Below are 24,223 nucleotides of genomic sequence, written 5' to 3' on the forward strand. Positions count from 1 at the left end.
AGGGGTGGGAAGCATATAATGATTAGAATTACGAGAAGCCTAGAAAGTGTCCTAGATTATCAGGAAAATTGTGAAGTGTTCAACAACTTTATTGTACATAAAATTAGGTTCCACAGAATTTTCTCACACACCATGATCTCTGAATATGCAAATGAGTAACATTTTCTCTCCCTAGCCAGTTAAAAAAAAATACTATTTCAGATGGCTATATTTAGAGAAACCATTTCTCCCGTAACACATTTTAAAACAAATTAAACATATCGATGAGGATCTTCACTGTAGTTATACTTGTGGTAGGACTATAGATGATTTTAAAAAGACAGCCTTTTAATTTTGGAATAAATTTAGATTTACAGGAAGACTGCCAAGATAGCACAGTTCCTGTATCCCACTGCCTGTTTCCATGAATGCCCTCATCTTACATGACCATGCTGGACATCACACATGCCGGAGCTAAGGCACAAATGAGTATGTCCGACTCTGGATTTCCCCAGCTTTCACCCAGGTTACATTGCATTTAGTTGCCATGTAGTTTCCTCCAGTCTGTGACTACTTGTTTTTTGGGGTTTTTTTTAACATCTTTATTGGAGTATAATCGCTTTACAATGGTGTGTTAGTTTCTGCTTTATAATAAAGTGCATCTGCTATACATATATCCCCATATCTCCTCCCTCTTGTGTCTCCCTCCCACCACCCTCCTTTTCTTTGGTTTTGACCTTAAAAATTTTTGAAGAGTACTGTTCACATATTCTAGGTTAGGTTAAGGTTGGGAAGTTTTGGAAAGAATACCAGAGGTGAGGTACCCTTCCTCATCGCATCAGCGGGTACACGACATCCCTGGTGATATGAACCTTGATCACTTGGTTATTAAGGTAGCACTTGCCAAGTTTCTCTATAGAAAGTTACTGTTTTCTCCTTTCCATACTCCGGAAGACAGTCATTAAATCCAGCCCACATTGAAAAAGAAAAGGATTAAGCTCCACTTCCTAGAAAGGGGAGCTTCTACATGTATTATTTGGAATTCTTCTGTAAGGAAGAGTATGTCTTCTTTCTATGGGTGGTTTTTAAAGATAATTTTAAAAAACCACTTTTCTTTAGTAACTATGAATTATTTTTGAAAGGAAGAAAACCCAAGACACATGATCTAAAAAATATTTTTCCTTTATTTTCTATCTATACGAGACGATGGATGTTCACTACTTATTGTGATCGCTTCCTGATGTACGCAAGTCACTGTGCTGTACACCTTAAACTCATACAGTGCTGTATGTCAATTACATCACAATAAAACTGGAAGGAAAAACAATCGAATTATGAAAAGGCAGGCAAGACACTGAATGTTTGGGATCTTTTTTATTTTTATACACATGACAAGATTTTACACCAATAGTCAGTTAAATAGTACAAATTTACATTCATGAGGAATGTTAAAAAAAAAATTCAACTAAAAAACCCACTTCTTCCTGTGACCCAAAATCCCAACATTTGACAGTGCGGGGGAGAAGGGGGCTGGGGGGAGCATCCACAACAAGTCTCTCCCAAAAGAAATGACTGAAATTTCACATTCCTTCTTCATATGGGATCCAAACGGCGACAGTGTAATTTACAGTTCATCTTTTTCAGCTGTAGATTTCTGTGAAAAACAGAAAAATCAGAAGACATTAAAAACCAGCACAACAAACCTTAGCTCACAGAAGGTTCATGTATGGAAAAAACAATTGAAATGGACCCAGCCTATCCATTAACTTGAGCTGTAGGCTAGAACCTCACCTTGCTAATCTGCAAAATAACTTAGAGCCCAACAACAAGATCAACAGTCCTTGAACACAAACAGTCAAAAATTTAAAATAGCCTAATGTTGCTAGAGTTAAGGCAGAAGCAAGTGGCAAAGAACACAGAAGCACCGTGGGCTAAGGAACAATCTGCTTAATAACATCTCAAGAATGGATGGCTAACCTAAGGGAATAAAGGAAGTGGGAAGATCAAAGTACACACTTTAAATAAAGAAAAAAGGGATTTGCTCCAGCTTTTGAATTTGATAATTAGATGACTATTTATTTCTTGACTTCTGTAACAGTCTTAACTTTGCAAGAACTGAAAATGCAAGTCCCATTCTTGGTTTGTTCTACCTTTGCTGTTTCTTGTTCCTCCTCATCCGCTCCTGCATCCATTTCTTCGTCGTCGTCTTGCTCTGTGTCTTCTGCGGTATCCTCTGTTGTTTCTTCAGGTTCTTCTTCTGGTTCTTCTTCCACCTAAGGGGAACATTTATGAGCCCATTAATGCATTGAACACCTTGGATCTATTTTCACTTTGCTCATTTAAATGTATAAGATCATAATTAACCTCACTCCAGTTTATCCAGAACTGTAGAGTCAACCCTCTAATTAGAGTTAACAATCACGCTAACAAAGGGAGACAGACAAAAAAAGGATGTAAAAGGCGGGGAGCTTCTCATTAATTTCTAGCATTGTGCGTGACACTGGGGATTCAAACATTCAATAAATTACTTCAAACCTTTGCATCAGGGTCAATGTTTAAGCTGAGGCGAAGCATTCTTTCTATTCTATCTCCATATGCTTTAGTGTCTGGTAAAAGATATCCTGACCGCAGTGTTGCTGTTTCAAACAAAACCACAGCAAGATCTGAAACTGTTTTGTCATCTTCATCCTCCTGAAATGGAAGAAGTCACACCTGATTAATATTAAAGGGTCCAAAGTAGTCAAATTAAGAGACAAAGGAGTATGGCTATGATACTGCTCACCTTAACTCGTCGAAGCATGTCTCTGATCAGTGGGTGTCTGGGGTTAATTTCAAATGTTTTCTTCTGGCTGGCATAATAACTGTTACAAAGTAAACAAACATATCGAATTTTAGGGTCCATGCATTTCCCATACTCTATTACTAACTCACATAATTACAGAGAACAACTTTTTGAAAAATTGACATGCTTATATATTGTTACATCATGCTTTATATGTGTGTGGTTAGATGAAAGAGTACAATAATGAACTCTTATTTACTGATGAATCCCAAGTGCCTTTGTTGAGTGGATGAACTGATTTAATGTCCTGTTCACCCCCTCTTAATGTATTCACTATCTTAATTGCATCTGTGTCTCCCCAGAGTTCTGGAACAGAACAACCTCTGGGTGCTGCTCAAGTAACACCTTCTCCACGATGCCTCAACCTATATGGTTCTAAGAAAAACTGCTTCTTTTCTCTGAAGTCAGCTGCAATGCCTCTGAGTATACCTTCATCGTCATTAGCATCCTACCATCCCCTGTGACTGTTCTCCCTCCTATAGCTGCATGCCGAGGACAGGGTGAAGCCCCTCTCCTTACATCCTGGTATAACCTATCATACACGCAAATCTTAGAGGATTATGATTTGTCATCCTGACTAGTCTGAATGTCACAATTTATTTTATAAATATTACAAATTGGTGAGTCACGCTAATTACGAATTATAGATATATTTTTAAATGGAGTTTGGGGATTGTGACAATGGAAACTACACTTAGGAGAAGAATTCTTAAGGTAGGCCTGGGGAAAAAATGTATGATGATTATTACGTAGCTAATAAGAAGATATTCCAAGTAGAAGAGAATAAAAACAAGGAAGAAGTCATTTTCAAAGCTATTGTTGTAACATTAAAATAAAAACTTGAAATACATATTTCTTGAAAATAAAGGGTACCAAAGATCCAGTGTACCTCCAGTACTTGGCCCTTGAGTTCAAATACTCGTTAACTTGTGCACCCTCTACCCTTTATTTTGTGGAGCATACTTGTTGGGGGTGAAAGGGGTGATTAAAAGGATTTAACGCCTTTAAGAAAAATAAGTGTCATTAACTTCATCTGTAACTATTATCTAAAAATGTAAAAGAAGTCCAGATACCAGGCCAAGCATATAATCTAATGCCAAAAGACATTATGTGTAACAGATTAAGAAAATTTCCATCTGTAGATAAAATACCATAAAATAAATCACAACCTCAAGACCTTTTCTTTAGCAATCTAATGTAGCAATCTAATCCCTTTGTAAACTTATCTAATATACAACAGACACTTAAAACACCTCAGTTCTTTGTATAGAAGCTGCCATTATCTTCTAAAGGACGGCTGTACAAGACTTCCCTGAGGATGCTTACTTTGTAGAGATGTCCTTGCCGGTCTGGTATGCTTGGGCTTTCATGATTCTCTCCATGTTGCCAGACCATCCATACTGGCTGGCCACAAGGGCACATGGGGACTCTGTCAGGCGCTGAGAGACCACAGCCTTTTCAATCTTAGGATAAGGAAACCAAAAGTTAGAGATATATAAATATCAACAGTTAAGGTCGTGAAGTAATTGCATTTCAACTCCTTAAGGGCTCACCGCTTAAGATCATAAACGGAGGCAGATCAGAAAAGTACCTCTCACTCAGATTTTTAGGAAACTCATTTAATAATCTGAATTTTTCAGTCATAAATACTTAAACATCAACTTTTAAAAACATTTAAAACTTAAGTTTAATCGGTAAAAATGTAAGCTATTACAAAGACAGTATTAAATTATGGAAAACTTTCAATTACAAAGGGAAGAAATATACCCACCCACAGGATAACACTTATCCTTTCAATTCCTTGTAGTTCATAAATGTTAAGCTCAGCCTCCCAATAACTTAACTACAATATTAAATGTTGTTCTGTACAACTTTTAATGGTTACAAAAGTACCAGCTGCAAAGTTTAATTTGCTGACACAACACGTTTTTTAAAATGAAGATGCTAGAATTTTCACAATTTCTGATTTCTAGAATACCTTGTCCTTGAGGGCTTTATCTTTCATCCAATTGAGCAGAGGCTCAAATTCTTTCTCAATTGCTTCACGACTCTCCTTACTTTTCTCACTTTCATCAAACTTCACTCCTTCCTTGGCAACATTCTGGAACCTCTTCCCATCGAACTCAGGAAGAGCCTGAATGCAGTATTCGTCCACAGGTTCTGTGAGATAAATCACTTCGTATCCCTTTTTCAGAAGTCGCTCAACAAATGGAGAAGATTCAGCCTACAAAATTAAGAAAGTAACGAAAATTTCCAAGTCTGGCCTTGGTATATTTGTTCATCCTAGTAGCTACATTTATGTAATACCAGCAACCCCATTTTACAGGTGGAGAATTAAGAGGTGCAGAGAATATAAATGACTTTCTTCCTATCAGTGACTGACAGGCCTCATTACCACTTCAGTTTATAATTTAAGTTTTCCTTTTTTTTTTCCCTCAAGAGTTGGCTATAAATGCCCAGCTACATACCAGGACCAGTTCAAGTTCACCTCACCTCTTTTCTGCTGGACCCAGCCATGAAGTAGATTTTGTCCTGCTTCTCCTTCATTCTTTCCACATACTGGTCTAGACTAGTAATGTCACTTGGATGATAAGAAGACTGGAATCTAAGCAGTTTAGCAAGACGTGTTCGATTTGAGTGGTCTTCTATCACACCAAGCTTGATGTTGGTACCAAATTCTTTCCAAAAAGTATCATTGTATTTCTCATCAGCAATCTTCTTGATCATGTCCAGGGTTTTACGGACAAGTTTCTTTCTAATCACCTAAACAAAATTAAAGAGTAACTTTACAAAAGCTCATCGCAAAATTTTGAGAACATACAATACGTAAGGTAGCAGGGGAGTAGTGGTGAAAGATACAGATGCTGGTATTTATCAAGGGGCAGGGAATGGTGAGTACTCCTATGTCAGATGGAGCAGAAACTAAGTTGTCCCTGGAAACAGTCACAAGATTGTTTTAATGTTTATATTCTAACTTTAAGACCAGGTAGTGGGCATATATGGGTATTCACTGCTCTTTCAACTTTTCTGTATGTTTGAAAATTTTTTATTATAAAATGTTGGGGGGAAAACAATCAGATTCTCAGGATTTGATCATTCCAGAGTAAAATTAAGTTCTTTATCTGAAAAGCCAAGGACTAGTCTCAAAACCTGGGAACTCCACTAATGGAGTCTTGTTCTCTGAGGCCCAACCAAAGAGCAAGGCGGCCGGTCTCTTCCCAGAGACACTCACCTTAAGCAGTTTATGTTGCTGAAGAGTCTCACGGGAAACATTCAAGGGGAGATCATCTGAGTCCACCTTCAGGTGGCAAAACAAAGTCCAGTTAGCAATAAAGACACTCGAAAAAAATAAAACCAACCAACCCAAAGAAAACGCCACTTCCAGACCCCCACTCTAATCCCCTCTTCCCCCATTAATCTCCAGATACTTACAACACCCTTGACAAAATTCAGGTATTTGGGCATCATATCATGGAAGTCGTCTGTGATGAATACTCGGCGCACATACAGCTAAGCAGAAACCAAAAAAAAGGTGACTTTCTGGAAATCATACTTTGAAATTTTAAACTCAGTTTATACCATTAAAAACCCACCTTAATGTAATCGCTCTTCTTAGATCCATATTCATCAAACAGACCACGTGGTGCAGATGTGGGTACAAATAAAATTGACTTGAAGGTAACTTCCCCTTCAGCAGTAAAGTGGATATATGCCATGGGGTCATCGCTTTCCTAGAAAGTTGGTATCTTAGTCATTCAAAAGGCACAGGAAAAAGCGGTTTGCGATTCAAAAGGCACAGGAAAAAGCGATTTATTATGTCGTACACATTCAGTTTAACATTTAACTAACAAAAAAGTACCCTTACCAAAAAAGTGAAGGTGGGGGGGCAAGGAGGGAAGAAGAAACAATTAAGATTGCACTTCCAGCTGGCTGTACATGGTTGTTCTGATGATGACTGTCAATAATATTACTCTATCGCCTAAACCTGGGGAAGGATGGATGAGTCTAGGTTCCACACATGTGAGAGAACAGGACAGGAAAACCACCGCCCTGCCTAAATGACAAAATAATATACAACATTTCATGAGTGTACTGTTCAACCAAAAAAGTACTCAGGAACAGGATTCTTCCATGAAATTTGGAACAGCAGTGGATAAAAAGAGGTATGTAAATAGCTATAAAGCGTAAGGACAGAAATTTCCTGCATTATACATTACCGTACCCACATATGGCTACTGGACACTTGAAATGTAGCTAGTCCACACTGAGATGTGCTGGTTAGTGTAAAACACACACCTCACAAAATAACCAACCAAACAAAAAAACCAAAAAGGAAACAACTCAATTTTTTATAATGATCACCTGGTGAAATAACACCGTTGGGTATGTTGGGTTAAAAAAATATATTATTAAAAGTTAACTTCACCTGTTTCAACTATAAAAAAATGTAGCCTCTAAAAGACTTAAAATCACACACTGCTCACATATTTCTAATATAGCTGCTTGAGACGAAAGTACCTTTACATATGCACTAGGACTTTCGAGTTCACGGGAATGAAAGTAGAGGCAGAACCGAGGGAAAGTTTTTGGAAGTAAAGCTGAAAGGATGGTTGGATGTTAAGGTAAGGAAAACAAAGGTTAAGTAACGAATCAGCAGATGGAATAGAGCAAAGAACAAATACAATCACAGAATATTAAGTTTTCTCTAGCTGTGCTAAGTCCATTAAACTGTTCTCTTTTGTGCAAGATGTTTGAGGAAACGTTAACTTGAAACAATTTTAGTCAATGCTAGTTTTGGATTCTAAGAGTTACAAGAAATGATCAGTAAAACAAAACATTGGCAAGGAAATAGGTTTAGTAATTATTCCTAGGCATATGACCTCAAAAGAAATGTTTGATGTTGTAAACAAGCTCTTCAATATTATGTTAAAAGTCATTCAATAACATGGTTTTAGGTCTTACAGGTTCTGTAGTAGAAATCAAGCATGTATCTAGTAGGCAGTTCTAAATCTTTTTGTAGCACAGACCACTTGGCAATTTGGTGAAGCCTACAGATTCCTTCTCAGAGTAAAAATTTTTTTTTATTTTATTTTTTTTTTGGCAGTACGCGGGCCTCTCACTGTTGTGGCCTCTCCCATTGCGGAGCACAGGCTCCAGACGCGCAGGCTCAGCGGCCATGGCTCACGGGCCCAGCCGCTCCGCGGCATGTGGGATCTTCCCGGACCGGGGCACAAACCCGTGTCCCCTGCATTGGCAGGCGGACTCTCAACCGCTGCGCCACCAGGGAAGCCCCAGAGTAAAATTTTTTTAATGCATAATATAAAATACACAGGATTAAAAAGGAAACCAGTTGTGTTCAAATAGTAATAAAACTATTTTTCAGCATATTTTTGATTTAGTAATGTTTCATTATCACATTATTCTAAAATAACATTTACCTTTGAAAATGATTTGTAGAAAGCTTTGTATTCATCCTCCTCCACTTCTTTCGACGGTCTCTGCCATATCGGTTTGATATCATTCATAAGTTCCCAATCCCAGACAGTTTTTTCAACCTGAAGTTACAGTATTTGATTAGTCTCTCCTAGCAGATATACCAGTAGTATCAATAGTTATACTATAGTAACCACAGCTTTAGAACATTTCAAAAAAGTATTAATATACGGAAGCACCAAAGGGTACCTATACTGTAGTATGGTTCTTGACAACTGGATCAAAAAAAATTTTAAAAAGTACTTCTGTCAACACTTAAGACTGTTATTTAATACAACAAAGACAAATGGTTATTCATTATAATTGGTAACAATCCAATTAAGGTTTTTTCAGTTATTTTTAACTAGCTAAAATGTTATTTCGTAAAAATACCTGTTTTGAGTTTAGAAGGATATACATCTTACGTATTTCTATTTCATGACTTATAGAAATCCAACATCTTACAATAAATATTTCTCAAAATCCACCACCATTACTTCTACCTACTCTACTACCTAAGAAGACCAGAGAACTAATTTTATAGTTGATATCTACATGACAAAAGAAGATGCAAAAAAGCTTCTTAAGCTTTTAAAATTCAAAACATATCATAAGCCATCAGTCCTGGGCAATATATGGAAGTCAGAGAACTCTTCATAAAAATGATCTGCATTTGCTACTTAAAACTTTCGACAGAGAGAGAGAGAGAGTCTAGAGTGTGCGCGCGCGCACGCGCACACACAGAGTTTGGTTTTAAAAGCTGGGCCTAGGGACTCACTCATTGAAAAAAGAAGACCATTAAGAACTGAAGCTTACCCTCAAATCGGTCTGTGCATATTTGGGTTTCTGTGTTTTTTTTTTCTTCTGCATCTGTTTTTTCTAACATAAGCTAAACAATATTTTTTACCTTAGTTCTCCCCTCTACCTGGTTTTATCAAGATATAATTGATACACATCACTGCATGAGTTTTAGGCATACAGCATAAAGGTTGAATTACACGTATTGTGAAATGATCACCACAATAAGTTAACATCCATCATCTCATATAGATGAGAAGAATAAACAATTTTAAAAAATGGACCAAAGAAAGAAAAGTTTCTCCTTATAATGAGAACTCTCAGGATTTACTCTCTTACCTTTCCTATACACCACAGAGCAGCGTTAGCTCTACTTGTCATGCTGTACGTGACATCCCTAGTACTTATTTACCTTATAACTGGAAGTTTGTACCTTCTTCCAACACCCCCCCCACCCCCGGCAACAACAAATCTGATCTCTTTTTCTATGGGTTTGGTACTTTATAACCTAAACGATATTTTAAGTAGGAAGATGAACCAGACTTACTTTTTTAGTTTTTGGTTTCTTTTCTTCTTCTTCTTCTTCTTCTACTGCAGCTTCATCATCAGATTCTTCTTTTTCTTCTTTTGCTGCTGCTTCTTCTTCCATGGGTTCCTCAACAGTTTCAGTCTGTTGAAGTAGAAAGTAGAATTACGGTTGAACTCATTTGTTTAATAATTCTGATTTCATCTATAGGATATGAAACAAAATTACAGCTGAAAAAGTCGATCTTCAGTAAGAAAACACTGAGAGTATCCTGTATTGAAAGAACCGTATTTAACGTTCATTCTTTCAGTGTTAAATACTCGAATATGTGCCAAGGTAATACACATGAATTGTATTCCTACAGATTTACCTTGCTGCTCCATACATAAATAGGAAAGTTTATGAACTGTGAATATTTTTTCACGAGACTTTTAATTGTATCCAGTTCAAGGTAATCAGATGCTTCTTCTTTTAAAACAAGGCTGCAAAGAAAGTAAGACGTTTAGAGAAAGACATGATGGTTTAAAAGATCTGACTATAAATTTGTCTAAATACTCATATGACTATAATAGCCAGCAATTCTGTGTATAACCAACAATGTCCCCGTTACCCATGTTAAGAACTCTCATCACCGATAAAGGTTTGTGAGCTAAATATACCTAATATGGGTATGGTAAAGGAAGAACTTTCTTGCACTCCCTCAGGTGGAAAATATTCTTAGTTCCAAGTAAAAAAATGAAAATGTTCTCAACCTTCTCAATGTGCTGGATGTTTTCATTTGAAGAACAGAAATCTTAAGTTAGCTGAAGGTGGGAAATCACTGCAATATTCTGGAGAAAAGTAGAATCTTATGCACTCTGATAGCAACTCTAGAAATCAAGTGATTATTGTAGTTAACCCCTAACAAAAACATGTTCCTTAAAAAAAGCTAGAAAATTAATCTGAACTATTGTTTACATTTGCACTAGACAAGAAAATAGTAACCACCTGTCACATGTGACTATTTACATAAAAGTTAAAATCAGTTCTTTAGTTATATTGCCACATTCCAATAGTCACATGTAGCTAGTGGCTACCATATTGGACAGAGCAGTGATAGAACATTTCTACCACAGAAAGTTCTACTGGATAGCACTGGCTTAGATAATTACAGTATCAAAAATTGTAGCACTGCTTCCTCTTCTTCCTTACTACCCCTTCTGCAAACACCTCCTCCATCCACCAAGAATAATAATCACAACGTACTCTCAAACACAGCAGGTAGTCGTGATGTTTGTGCTCCCAATAAATATGGGCAATGTTGTATCCATGGTTCTCTCCCTGCCTCAAAAAGCTTACAGTTTAGTAGCACCTGCCAACAAGTAGACAGCACATGATGACACAGCCTGGTGAGGGGACGAAATCTCTGGTCTTGGAGCATACATGTTAGTGGTCCGGGGTTAGTGGAGAGTTGCATCACTTTTGGATGCAAATTGAAGCTGATGGTTAGACATCTTAGTTAGAGGTATTTAAGAGGCAATTAGACATATGAGCCCAGGGCCCCGCAGAGAGATCTAGACCAGGGGTTGGCAAACTCTGGCTGGCACCCATAAGAAATTTTATTGGGATACAACCTCATCCTATATTGTCTATGGCTGCTTTCAAACTAGAATAGGAAAGTTGTGACATGTGACAGATCCTATAGTCCACGAGCTTAAAATATTTACTAGCTGATCCTTTAAGAAAAAGTTTGCTGACTCCTGATCTGGACTAAGAATATAGATTAGAGAACCCTGAGGAGGAGCTGGAACCTGGATCCAAGACAGTGGTTCAGACTGCATGCGGGACACGGGATAACGGAAAGGGCTGAAACTGAACTTTTGAAGAAAGAGAATATCAACATTGAGGCAACGGAAAGTTTAAAAAGATGAAGCTAGGTACTGAATGGATTGTTTTAAGGTATGAGCAGTAGAATGCAAATTCTGTAGAAAACACAAGAGAAAAACTACAAAAAAAAAAGAACCCATTGCTGGGAGCCATACCAACTAAAATAACCCTGAATCCACTGGATTTAGCAACAAGGATTACTGGTGACTTATTTCAATGGAAAGATGGTGGATAAAGTCAAAACACAGTGGGCCGAGCTGTGAACAGAAGGTGAAGTAGCAACAAAGGCAAGTATGCTTTTTTGAGAAGCTCAACAGTAGACAGGAGAGAAAAAGAGAGTGCATGTCTGACAGCAGCATGGGGCATCGCACCACCTGCCTTTGTTCCTTTTCCCAGAGACTTCAATACCTTTACACTTTGATGGGAAAGAGGAAGGTGTTCAGGAAAGGCTGACTTTAAAAGACATGGCAGGCATCAATTTATGCTTAGTCTCTGAGGAGGTGGCGTGAGAGACAACAGATGAGAAGCAGAGATTAGCTTTGGGGAGAAATGTAGAATACTCCCTCATGGTAGTAGGAGGGACAGAGGCAATTTTTACAGCATTTACAGGATGCTAATTTCATGATCTCATTTAATCCTCACTAAATCTCTCATAAGGGTACAGTGGTGGCTAATTTAGGGGCACAGACAGGAGTAGGGAGGAAATTGAATTGTCAGATGGTTTCTACTTTATTAGTCATATATAAGATAAAGTCATATGTATGCAGGGCAGGACCCTAACCTTGTCGCTTCCTTGCCTTTGCTCTCCTTTCCCCTTTGGCCATTCTAGACTTTCAGTTCCTCAAATGGGCCTCTTGCCTCTGGAACTTCCAACATGCTGTGCTTGCTGCCTAGAATATCTGAACCTAATTTATTACCATTTCAGAAAGACCTTCTGATAAGGGAGGTATCCCTTAACTTCCTTTCTGGCATTTGCTACTCTGAAATTATCTCATGTTTTTTCTTTCTTAGTCGAATGAGCCATGTGCAAGTAGGGACAGCAACTGTCTTATTCTCCACTGTAGCCCTAAACCCTAGCAGGTAACAGGCACTCAAATGGATATCTGTTAAGTGAATGGTCGGGAAGGTGGGCTTAAAGAAAAAAGGTAATTTTGCCAAGGAAAGGAGAACCTGTTGTAAAATTTCATTTACTGATCAACCATCCATGCTACCATAGGAAACCATCCTGATGACCCTTATTCATTCATACCAATACCTGCTAGTCATGCGTTAGGCTCTGGGAATGGAGTATTAACAAAATGTTTGCTCACATGGAGCGTCCATCTAGATGTCTCACCTGTCTCTTGGCAACCTAAGACATTAGCACCTCTTGGGACATCATTTTCTCTTTCTAGTTAAAAGATGCGATTTACCTGTATTCTCCTACCACCTAACAGAGAGGGCCCTGGGGTATAACTATTAGGGATGTCTCCTAAAGAGATCAGGAGATGTGAAAGGCAGGAGAAGGTAAATTTAGAACAGTAAATTAGTAAAAATACTAAAATGCAGTTGTCTAGTTTCATGAAAGGAAAATCTCTGACAATGAAAATAGGGAATGTCTTCTGGGATGAAGAAAATTGGTTGAAATCATAGATGTATGCTTGTTTCCTACCTGAATATTTAAAAATCCTTAATGTTGAGAAAATTTTAAACTGAATTAAGAAAAAAAATCAAGACTGTGGGCACATTTTCACTTGGCAGAACTGGGCAAGTCAATTGACCTCTAAATTGGAATTTCTTTATCTCTAAGATGGAGAAAAAAACAAAAGGCAGAAAGCTGCCCTGTCGTCTGTCTGTCTGTCTCACACTTCACAGTGCTGCAAGCACCAGGAGACACTGGGCATAAGATATGTCTCGTCGACACCAACAATAGGTACTGGCTTAAAATGAATTCCATATCAAATTCAATAACTAGTAACTATCCTCGAATGAGACGTTTTCTTCCAAAGAACTTTCTTAACTCTCTTCAAGTCCTTTATCTGTGCTCTCCAACCCGCCCCCAACCCTGGCTACTATCTTGGCATGTTTTCAACCGTTACCCAGGCTACCCCAAGAGTCTCTTCTCATCCAGTCCTGCCATCCTCCACACAACCTTCAGAAAACTTTAACAAAGTTCATCAGAAATTCCATCAGTAACTGCCACCACCTGAAAGGAATTCCTTGAATCTTGTAAACACGCTGTGCCACTGCCGTTATCCATGATGCTCCACAGACTGACACCACTTTTCTAAGTCCTGCTTACCTGGAAAACCTGGACAAGCCACTTGTTTCTGAGGCCTCCGATCTGCCTTCTCCCTGAAGAGCTAACCCTTCCTCCTTCAAGCCCTCCATAGACAGCAGCCACCATAACTCTGGGTCCGGCCCTTAGCAAGACCTCAGAATACTTCAAGTGGTGAAAACTGTTCAAGTTGCTCATTTTTATAGGCAAAGAAATTAAGGCCCAGAATAAGCCGTTTGCTCAGAGCCAGAACCGGAGAATCAACATCCTCGTTACGACTATTAATTCTCATTAGGAATTAGTAATACTTACGTAATTGTCGTTCCCCGTCCTAGAGTGTTTCCTCTGGGGTCAGCAATTACAGAAAATTCATTGGAGTCGGACTCCCAGATGTGCTGGGTGTCGTTGTTGTGTTTCGACGTGACAATAACTTTATCTGCTACAAGGAAGGCAGAATAGAAACCGACACCAAACTGGCCAATCAGTTCTGAAGTTGACTGGCCATCTTCTTGTGCCTCAGTCATTTTGTTTAAAAACTCGCTCGTCCCAGATTTGGCTATGGTACCAAGGTTTTTAACCAACTCTTCCCGGGTCATTCCTACACCAGTATCTGTGACATGGAGCAGGTTCTTCTCCTTGTCACACTAAAACCAAGACAAGAACAAAACAGTTATACTTGCTCAATACTCACGATATAAAAAGGAAATACTGAGCTATATATTGAGAAACTACCAGCTTTGGACCACATCAATTTCAATACAGAAAACAAAACTGAGATATTTTCCTCCATATAGTATTTTATGGGCTTTTCAAAAAGCGTACATCTTAAGCACAAGCATCTTTATAGAGAGTAATTTTAAGTTCAGTGTATTTGGTAAAGTATCCATATAAAGAGGGCAAGGACTGGTCTAAATGTCAAAGGGCAGAGACAGACCTAAATAAGGCAAGCTATTTATGAAAAAAAATTCAAGAAAAATAAAATTCTATGTTTCACCTATTTCTTTGATAGAAATTAAAAGGATTCAAAACTTGAATGACTTCTGTCTTTGGAATCTGTGGTGACCAATGTTCTTCACTAAACATTCCCAGCTCTCTGCCTTCCAGAAATACAGTAGGAATATACTTCCTCCACTTATGGTTGGATAAGGCCATGTGACTAGCTCTGGCCGAGGAGCTGCAAGTGGGAGTCAGGAGTGTGGCTTTCAGGCTGGAGCCTTTAATTGATGTGAGCCCCTCCAAGCTTTCTCTGCACTGTGGCAACCAGCTACACTTCAGATGGTGGCTGCTCAATCAGCCTGTGTCATAGAGATGATGCAAAGCAAAGGCCACAGGCAGCCATGACTGATGATTTAAGCCAGGGGTTGGCAAACTTTTTCTGGAAAAGGGCCAGAGAGTATTTTAGGCTTTGTGGACCATACGGTCTCTGTCAAAAGCAGTCACAGATAATACACAAACGGGCATGGCTGTGTTCCAAAAACATTATTTATAAAAGCAGGACTTCCCTGGTGGCGCAGTGGTTAAGAATCCACCTGTCAATGCAGGGGACACCGGTTCAAGCCCTGGTCCGGGAAGATCCCACGTGCCGCGGAGCAACTAAGCCCGTGCGCCACAACTACTGAGCCCTCGCTCCACAACTACTGAAGCCCACACACCTAGAGCCCATGCTCCGCAACAAGAGAAGCCATCGCAAGGAGAAGCCTGCGCACCGCAACGAAGAGTAGCCCCCTGCTCACTGCAACTAGAGAAAGCCCTCACGCAGCAACAAAGACCCAACGCAGCCAAAGAAAAAAATAAAATATAATGTTAAAAAATATATATAAAAATAAAAACAGGCAGCAGGTCAGATTTGACCCACAGGCCATATTTGGCTGAGCCCTGATTGAAGTCCCCGACACTTGGGAATTGTTATTGCTCCTAACCTAGCCTATCTTGACTGATACGCATTCTCTCTCTCTAAGAATTCTTTGTAGTTAAAAAGAAAATTGTTCTAAGCTTACCTTAATTTTAACCGTTAATTCCTCATTTCCAGCAAGAGCATTTTCATCAGTCAATGATATTAGCCTTATCTTATCTAAAGCATCAGAGGCGTTCGAAATCAGTTCTCTCAGGAAAATCTAAATGGAAGCCAGATTTAATACACACTTAGATTAGCCTCAAGATACACGAGACATTAAATTTAATGGCAAACTCATTTTATTTCTACTCTTTACTCTGAAAAAGCACTCTTCAAGGACTAGACTTCTACGGTACAGAGGTGGCGTTACTCTCCTGGTAAAAGCAGGCACAGCTCTCTACACAAAGGACTGTAGCTACTACAAGGAACACCTGAACTGCTGAGTGTAGCTGATACTCTATTTTCCCTCCTAATGATCTTTCTGTATGCAATACTCGAGGCTTAGTTTGTTATGACTGAACGTAAGACTCACAACTATTTAGCAGGCCACGAAAACAGTTGGAGGGGAAAGGGAAAAAAAAAAGGGAAAATGTTTAGGAACCCTCCCCCTCCCCCCAAACACACACAAATAGGTATCTAGTAGTGATTCTTGTACATACTGGGTTTTTAAACTTTGCCAACTACTTGCTTGGAATTGCTATGTCAGCACATTCACTATGAAAGTTAACAAGTTAGCTACCATACGGAAACAAAACAACATTATCATAACCACATGTTGCTTACCTCTTTATTTTTATACAATGAATTGATGATAAGTTTCATCATTCTGTTAACTTCGGCTTGGAAGGCAAACTTTTCTGATTTCTCTCTAAGTTCTCTTATCTGGGATGCATTTAATCCATCCAACTGAATAGCTTCTTCCTCTCTAAGGAAATAAATTTGATCAACTAATACTGCATTACTTAATTCCCTCCAAAAATATAGGATCTGTGATGAGAGCAGAGTGATCTCTTAAGGTTGTCTTAATGGTTAAAAAGCTAAAATGCAAACCTTTACATTACTAGTCTACCATCTCATTATTATTTTATCACAGTAGTACATTACCTTTAACAGCAAGTTGGAAATACTCTGTGTTAAACATTGTCAGAAAAATAAACCCAACTTCCCTCTCCTAAAAAGCAAAGTCACACTCATTTACGTTCCCTCACAGGGAACCCTCTGCCTGGGAAACTTTGGCTTCTAAGGGTCTACAAAAGTTTAAGTCCTAAGAAGCCAAATCAAAACATTGCTCAACTGACAGAATTCCTTTTTAAAATTACTAAGTGTACACACCGGGTATAAAACCAAAGGAGAAGCCTTTTCTAAGGTCTTAGGAAGGCTATAGTGCTAGCATTCTGAAACAGTTATCAAAATAGTTTTCAAGGGAATTCATCTCATTTTGACCAGTCATTCTTAGTGGCAAAGTTAGGAGACATTACTATGTATGCACACACTTGCTACCCCTAACATTTTCTCTATTTAAATTCAGAGTATTAAACTTCATCTGGATCTTTTGAGAAGAGATACAAAAAAGCTACTGTATTCCAAGTTCCCAGCGGGTTATCTGTATAGTTTCAGAAGAACACAAACCTCTGTACTACTTCATCGTCTGTCCTTGAGCCTTCTCTACTTTTACCCAGATCTTCTTCCACTGTCCCATCCACATCCACTTCATCGTCAGCCTGGACAGACCCTGATGGCAGATTTAACACCAGAAAACTCTTAAACATCGTTGCTTCATGTACTTCTCAGAAGAAACAAGATCAAACAGGGCCAGTGTAGTGGCTGCAAAATTCACTTGGCAAATACGGGAGGGGGCGATGGAAGAATGGATCCACTGGTTTAAATATCCAGTGTAAACCCACGTAAGCGTATTTCTTATGTAAGTTCAGATACTGAGGTCTCCCAGGAGATTTTGAAAGACGGAGGCAGCCATCACTTCTAAAGGGCGGCCCTGGGATCCTTTATAAATACTGTTTAGCAGATTCGATTCCAGGCCCCTTCTACATTCACACGTGTTGCCCGCAGGCCGAGACTAGGCCTCCAAACTGACCATGCCAAAACTTAGGCCTTCAATACCACAAGTCAGAACACGAAAAGGATTTGTGCAACCCCTAGCGAGGGGAACTGAAGGGCTCAGGAGCCTGAGAAAGCGAAGAGACGTTTAGAGATTTTAAGATGTTAAGGAGCTCGAGCAAAAGTGAGTCAAACACGCTGACACTGCCGGTTCGCTGCCCGCGGGCCTCACGCTCCACAGCCCAGCGGCTAAGAAAGGAAACTCGCGTTGGCGAGGCGTGGAAGCCTGGGGGCGGGGGGGGTCCTCAAACTCTGATGGCCAAAGGTTGCGGCATCTGACAAAAGTCCTCCGGAAAGGGCATGCACAATGCTCCCGGGGGACGGCGGGGAGGGGGGCACGAGCCCGAGGGAGGCCCCACCGCGAGGAGGCTGAGCCCTCTAGGAGCGGATACTAGGAGATGTATAAGGGATTAAAACGACTCCGTTCTCCTTTTATCTTTCCAGAGGAAGGAGAGAGTAAACGAAATCCCCTGAGCCTCTTTCGAGGAAAAGCAATGGACACCCCACAGACCAAGCACAGGCTCTGTAATCACCCTCCCGAGCTCAACGCCCCCAGAACCTTCGAGAAGAGGCCGCGCTTGAGGAGGGGGGGGCGTCCAGGGGGGCCCGCTCCTCCAGGATCACTCACCGAAGGTCAGCAGGACGCAGCAGAGGCCCAGCACCCACAGGGCCCTCATGGCGCACGGCCGGTGAGTCTCAAGTCCCCTTTGATCGCAGGAGCCGCCTCCGGCCCCCCCCTACGCCAGGCTTCGATCCTCACACCTCAAGCCTTGCGGTCCGCCCACTACCCCCAAGCAGGTCGGGCCGCTTTTCACCCCCACTTCTCGAGGGCGGGGGACGGGAAACACGAATCCACCAATCGTGCCGTACCACGCACCACCTGTACCCAATGGGGACTCGAGGGGGGGACCGCAGTGCACCAATCGGAGCTGTCCAGGTGCGGTGTCCAATGCCCGAAGCGTGGCTCCTTCCGATTGGTCAGTCCTGGCTCCTTTTCTCCAATCAACTGGTTCCGCGGGCCCCTCTCACGTGGGACCGCCCCTTTGCCTGTGTTGCTCTGGTCTCTAAGGGAAACCCTCCAATGAACGTCAGCACAGAACACATCCTCCTTGCGGAGAGGTCACGCGGAACCACTTCCGGATCCTGAGCGCGCTTACTCCGTGACGAGGGGAAGCGGTAGCCATGGCAACGCGTTCTTCACCTTTCCCTTGTCCATGCGTGGGGTCACGTTGGGAATGATTCCAGAGCGACTTTTCGCAGTCAGCTTTCTATCTGGCAGTGCTTCTCGGAATCGAGACACACGTGAGAAGTTGAAAATCCCCCGGCGCACTTTTCGATGGGGTTGGGGAGGAACTACAGTTCCCGGCATGCAACGTACTAGGGGGGAAAACACTAGTGCATGCTGGGAATCGTAGTCTTTGATCAGCTGCGTAGTTTGGCCCTTTCCTCTGCCTTTTTCCCAGCGTGTCTTTGCGGGAACTCTGCGCTGCGTGTTTTAGAATTTATATCTCGTTGCTAGTGCCGTAGAAATTTCTGCCTATTCCAGACTCTCTAGTGTACACAGCCTTCAGAACCTAGAAAGCCGCCAGGCCTTGGCCGAGGCCGCCCAGCGTTCTGGGGGTCGGCCTGAGTCCGGCCCAGCCTCCGGTTCATGGACGCGCCTTTCCGAATCTGGCTTCTCGTGCGTCACGTGGGCAGCCGGAGCTTCTGGTACGTCTGCACCTTTCACAGGCGGAATGCTAGGCCTTCTGTTTCGGTTTACAGAAGAGGGTAGCGGGGCTTTTTTTTTTCCCCCTTCCCTTACGGGAAATCGCGAGCAACTTTGATGCCCTGACTCCCTCAGGAGAGTTCAAAGGCGGTGAACCGGTGGTCCCAGAGTCCCTGCTGTGAGTCAGGTGAAGAGCATGGTATTAAAGTCCAGTCTAGCAGAAAAAAGAAAAAAAAAAAAAACACTCTCAGTTTGACGGGTGCAGGAGGATACACCTGCAGATCTTTGAAAGCAAAACCTGTGGGACTGCAAATGAGCGAGAGAGTACAGCTTTGTAACTTCATAGAAATACAGAAAGACATAAAACACCAGGTGGCTTTCTTGTGAGGGAAGTCCCTCACCCAAAGCTTGGGCCTTTGGAAATATTTTCTATGGCTTTTTAGCCTTTACAGAGCCCCCAGCCCGACCCGCACCCGGTTTCCACAGAAACACTGCCTTCCTTACCGCTTCCTACAGGTTAATTGAACTTCGAATTTGTTTTCAGATAAGCATCCGAATTCCTGAAGACAAGCTTTTCAGTGACAGGCTATCGTATATATTTATAACTTCCCCTATTGAGGTTCGCCAGTCTTAATTCTGTGGTCAGCACTTACACGTTGTGGTGGTCCCTTATTTACATCTAACCAAATTATCTGAATTTGTTATTAGTAAGAAAAGGGTAGCTTACAAAGCTTTTGTTATGCCTCTGTGCTTATTTTTTTTGTTTAAAGAGTTACTAGGGTGTGGATTACATTCAGAAATCTCAAATAATTGCATTTTTGTGTGTTTTAACTCCTGTTTATTTTTTCTTTTTAGAAAAAGATGAGTTCCTTCACTATTCTGCATTTCACAACATTTCTTCCCCTTTTTCTCTAGCTCTGAACAAGTAAGCAACCAGTTCTGAAACTGCAAATTCCATCTTAACTGGTCAGTGGTGGGTAATTTGTGCTGCACCTGAAGGGAACTGAGAATGAGGCAGGCCCTCCAGAATAGATGCATTGCTGTGGGTAGATGTTACTGCAGATAACAGTGGGAATGTATGAGGCAGGCAGAACGCAAGACAATAGACTGGCAGAAGAATATGGCTGGTTGTTGTCAGGCTCAACTCTGCCCCTTTAAGACATGATCCCTGGCTATGCACCCTGTGAAGGTAATGGGCAGCTTACCCCATTCCCAGCCTTGCTGTTTCTTCCCAGCCTTGCTGTTTCTCCTCTGTAGTCTCCACTTCTTCTGCCTTTGACCTATGATTGATCCTCATGTCCCATCTTGGCTAGCTCCTCCAGAACTTACACTCCAGATTGTTTTTAAACTGCTGACCTGTGGATCTGATTCCCTCGCTTCCTAATTTTAGTTTTTTCCTTTTGACATTATATGTCCATGACTAGTATAGGGAATAGCTGCCTTTGTTGTTTTTGTTGTTAAGCTTTTTCTTGAGCACAGCTAATCCCACTAGACAGCACCCTCCTTTGCAGTTGAACTTGGGAGAAAACACCAGAGAGGCAAAGGGGTGCCGTTAGGAGCAATGGATAGCTCAACTGGTAGACAGGTGTAGTCCAGCAGCGAGGAGTCAGGGAGGATGCAGACTGGGAGATCGAGGCAGGAAAGCAGTTGGCATCGGAGAGCATTGAGGAATGAGGCTGAGCACCAAGGTCAATTTTTTGGTTGGTCAGTTGGTTCATTCATTCTTTCATTTATTAATTCAGCAAGTGTTGAGGACCTGGTATGTGCCAGGTATTATGCAAGGTGCTGGCAATAGAGGGGTGAGCAATATTGATACGGTGTCTGTGCAGAGTTTGAACAAATATTAACAGTGGAGTTGCAGCATAAGTGCATGTATCTTATTTAAACCAAAGCAAAGATATAAAAGAATGACTGCAAAAGAATGTGAGGGAGCTTTTTGGGGTGATGGAAATGCTCTTGATCTTGATTTTGGTGGTGGTTAAAACTCATCAAACTGTATACTTCGAAAAGAGTGAACTTTGTCATGTAAATTATACCTCAATCCAAGAAACCCTAATAGCAGCCATTGATTTAAACAACAAAACACTGAAACCATTTCAGTAGGAAGCAGGAAACAGACAGAGATGCCCGCTATTGTCAGTATTGTCCCACACTGTTTAGGAGGGTCTAAGAAAATTAACTGAAATTAATTTTAAAAAGTTGAGGTTTTTTTTATTTTGAAATCCCTTCTCACTGGTGAAATGATTGCCTATCCAGAAACTCAAGAGACTCTAGCTAGGGGAAAAAATTACTGACTATAAGAAATATGTAAACATCAATAGAATTGCTGTAATCTTGTAAAAAACACAGAAATGGAAATTTTAAAAATCTCATTCATATTAGAGACCGAAACCATAAAATACTTAGGAATAAACTTGACAAGAAAGACATAGCTCCAACATGAAGGAAACCATAAAATCTTATTGAAGAATATAAAACAAATGGAGAAGTTGGGTCTGGTACCATACCCTATAGGGTATTATTTACTGCTATGTAACAAATTACCCCAAAACTGTGTAGTTTAGAACAATGAACATGTATTATCTCACAAAGTATCTGTAGTGGGGAATCTAGGAGTACTTAGCTGGGTGGTCCTGGTTCAGGGTCTCTCATGAAGCTGTAGTCAGGATGTCAGCGTGGGCTGCTGTCATCTACGGCTTGGCTGGGTCTAGAGGATCTGCTCCTATGATGACTCACTCATAGGTAATGGCAGGAGGTCTCAGTTCCTCACCACAGACTTCTCCATTGGGCTACTTGGATGTGCTCACAGTATGGTGGCTGGCTTTCCCCAGAGTGAGTGATCCAAGTCAGAAAACAAGGCAGGAGCCATGAGAACTCATGACCGACTTTGGAAATCACATACTATCATTTCTGCAGTAACCCTACTCAGTGAGAAGAGGGGATTACACAAGGAGGTTAATACCAGGAGTCAGAGATCATTGGGACCATCTTAGAAGCTGCCTGCTACCATACCGTAGCTGCAAGGGAAGCTGAGCAAGGTTCTAGCTGGCATCTTCAGCTTCATTTGTGAGGAGTGGGCTCATGAAATGGACAAGAACCAGAAGTGGGGATTTCCTCCAAAATAGGGAGGGGATTCAGATGTTGCACAGTCAAAAAGAATGGTAAATGTTCACTACGTGTTTGAATAGACAAACGGAACAGTGCAGCAAAAGAGAGAATCCAGACATAGATTGTTTCAATTTAATACATGATAAAAGTGATATTTCAATTTAGAGGAGAAAGGATAGTTTGTTTCACAAATGATGCTGGCCTTGACTGGTTATCCATCTAAAGAAAAATAAAGTTGACACCTATCTTACATCATATAAAAAAAGAAATCCAGTTTAGGAGAAAATAAGAAAGTCTGTGAGTGCACACTAAGAATGGGGGAGACCTACTCAATCAAGATTGAGCATCCAGGAAATACAGCAGAAAGCCTACAGTGTTTACCAGGCTCCTCTCTGGTGGGCCCGGAACTCCAACTTTTGTCCTACTAGCACTATCACCATGAGGCTGCTGAGTGTTGCCTAGCGCATCAGCCTTGTGCTGCTTTCTAAGAATATTAGCTCTGCATGGTGTAAGAATCAGCAAGCATTTTAAGGGGAAAAGCAACAGAGAATGTAGGGATCACTTCTTAACCCTTCCTTTCTGGAATCTTGTCTTCTGAAATCCTGGTTGCCTGAGTAGCTGTCTGATGCCTTTAAATAAATCCTCAAGTATCTTATCCAGCTTCTCTGTTCTGGCAGGAAGGTTGCTCTGCTTTGAATTGTCCTTCATGGTAGAATGTGGAAGTAGATGTAGGAGATGTAGATGTTCTTGGTCCTATTTTAATATTGGGGTTCAAATATTGGGTTTCAAAAATCCCAATGTTTCGGGCTTCCCTGGTGGCGCAGTGGTTGGGAGTCCACCTGCCGATGCAGGGGACGCGGGTTCGTGTCCCGGTCCAGGAAGATCCCACATGCCGTGGAGCGGCTGGGCCCGTGAGCCATGGCCGCTGAGCCTGCGCGTCCGGAGCCTGTGCTCTGCAACAGGAGAGGCTACAACAGTGAGAGGCCCGCGTACGCAAAAAAAAAAAAAAATCCCAATATTTCAGCTAAGACATTAAACAGCCATAATTATTTCCTCATGTTAACCTTTCGGTAGTTTTCATCAAGTAATTAATATGGTGTTTAATGTTTCCGAAATGTGGAACTTGTATTATTTTTGACTAGAGAACAGTAAATGTGTTTCTAAATATTTAATGTAATTGTAACTACAGTTTACATTATGTCTTCTTTTTGACTAGTTTTAACCACAAATGTGGATTATTTGTGATCTCCCTAGGCCCCGCCCCAACTCACATCACGTTACCCTGCCTGAGCATTGACTGTGGGTTTATATAATGGTTACCTGCATTTGCTAATAAAATCTGTGGGTGCTGTGACTCTTAACATGCAATCAGAGAGTTTAAATTAAATTCATCTGTGGTCTTGTAGTTTACATTTTATTTTCTATTACCTAAAAATGAACACCTCCCTAGTCTCTGCCTTAGAAAAACAGATCAATTAAAAAATATATGTCCGGGACTTCCCCGGTGGTGCAGTGGTGAAGACTCTGTGCTCCCAATGCAGGGGGCCTGGGTTCGATCCCTGGTCAGGGAACTAGATCCCACATGCATGCCACAACTAAGAGTTCGAATGCCTCAACTAAGGAGCCCATGAACCATGACTAAGCAGCCTGCCTACTGC

The 24,223-nt window shown here is 41.0% G+C and overlaps 1 protein-coding gene across 1 annotated transcript; it reads right to left on the reverse strand.

Moving 5' to 3' along the window:
• Positions 1-1,338: 1,338 nt before the first annotated feature.
• On the reverse strand, positions 1,339-18,566 carry HSP90B1 (heat shock protein 90 beta family member 1). The gene is made up of 18 exons (XM_030856200.3): positions 18,378-18,566; positions 17,264-17,366; positions 16,418-16,559; positions 15,738-15,854; positions 14,053-14,384; positions 9,988-10,099; positions 9,639-9,761; positions 8,260-8,376; positions 6,415-6,552; positions 6,254-6,331; positions 6,054-6,119; positions 5,315-5,584; positions 4,800-5,045; positions 4,148-4,284; positions 2,762-2,840; positions 2,515-2,670; positions 2,130-2,252; positions 1,339-1,633 (listed from the first exon to the last, which is right to left on the reverse strand). The coding sequence occupies exons 1-18, from the start codon at positions 18,424-18,426 to the stop codon at positions 1,604-1,606; spliced, it is 2,418 nt and encodes an 805-aa protein (XP_030712060.1). The 5' UTR covers positions 18,427-18,566; the 3' UTR covers positions 1,339-1,603.
• Between the last annotated feature and the right edge of the window lie 5,657 nt (positions 18,567-24,223).

The sequence above is a fragment of the Globicephala melas genome, chromosome 10 (genome assembly GCF_963455315.2).
Source record: "Globicephala melas chromosome 10, mGloMel1.2, whole genome shotgun sequence".
NCBI classification, from domain to species: Eukaryota; Metazoa; Chordata; class Mammalia; order Artiodactyla; family Delphinidae; genus Globicephala; species Globicephala melas.

Excerpts from the sequence above, each read along its gene's own strand:
- HSP90B1 (XM_030856200.3), bottom strand. The coding sequence starts at position 18,426 with ATGAGGGCCCTGTGGGTGCTGGGCCTCTGCTGCGTCCTGCTGACCTTC. Across the intron at positions 6,332-6,414 it reads AGAAGAGCGATTACATTAAG|CTGTATGTGCGCCGAGTATT; the intron begins GTGGGTTTTTAA and ends GTTTCTGCTTAG. Across the intron at positions 1,634-2,129 it reads AGGAACAAGAAACAGCAAAG|AAATCTACAGCTGAAAAAGA; the intron begins GTAGAACAAACC and ends TGTTTTTCACAG.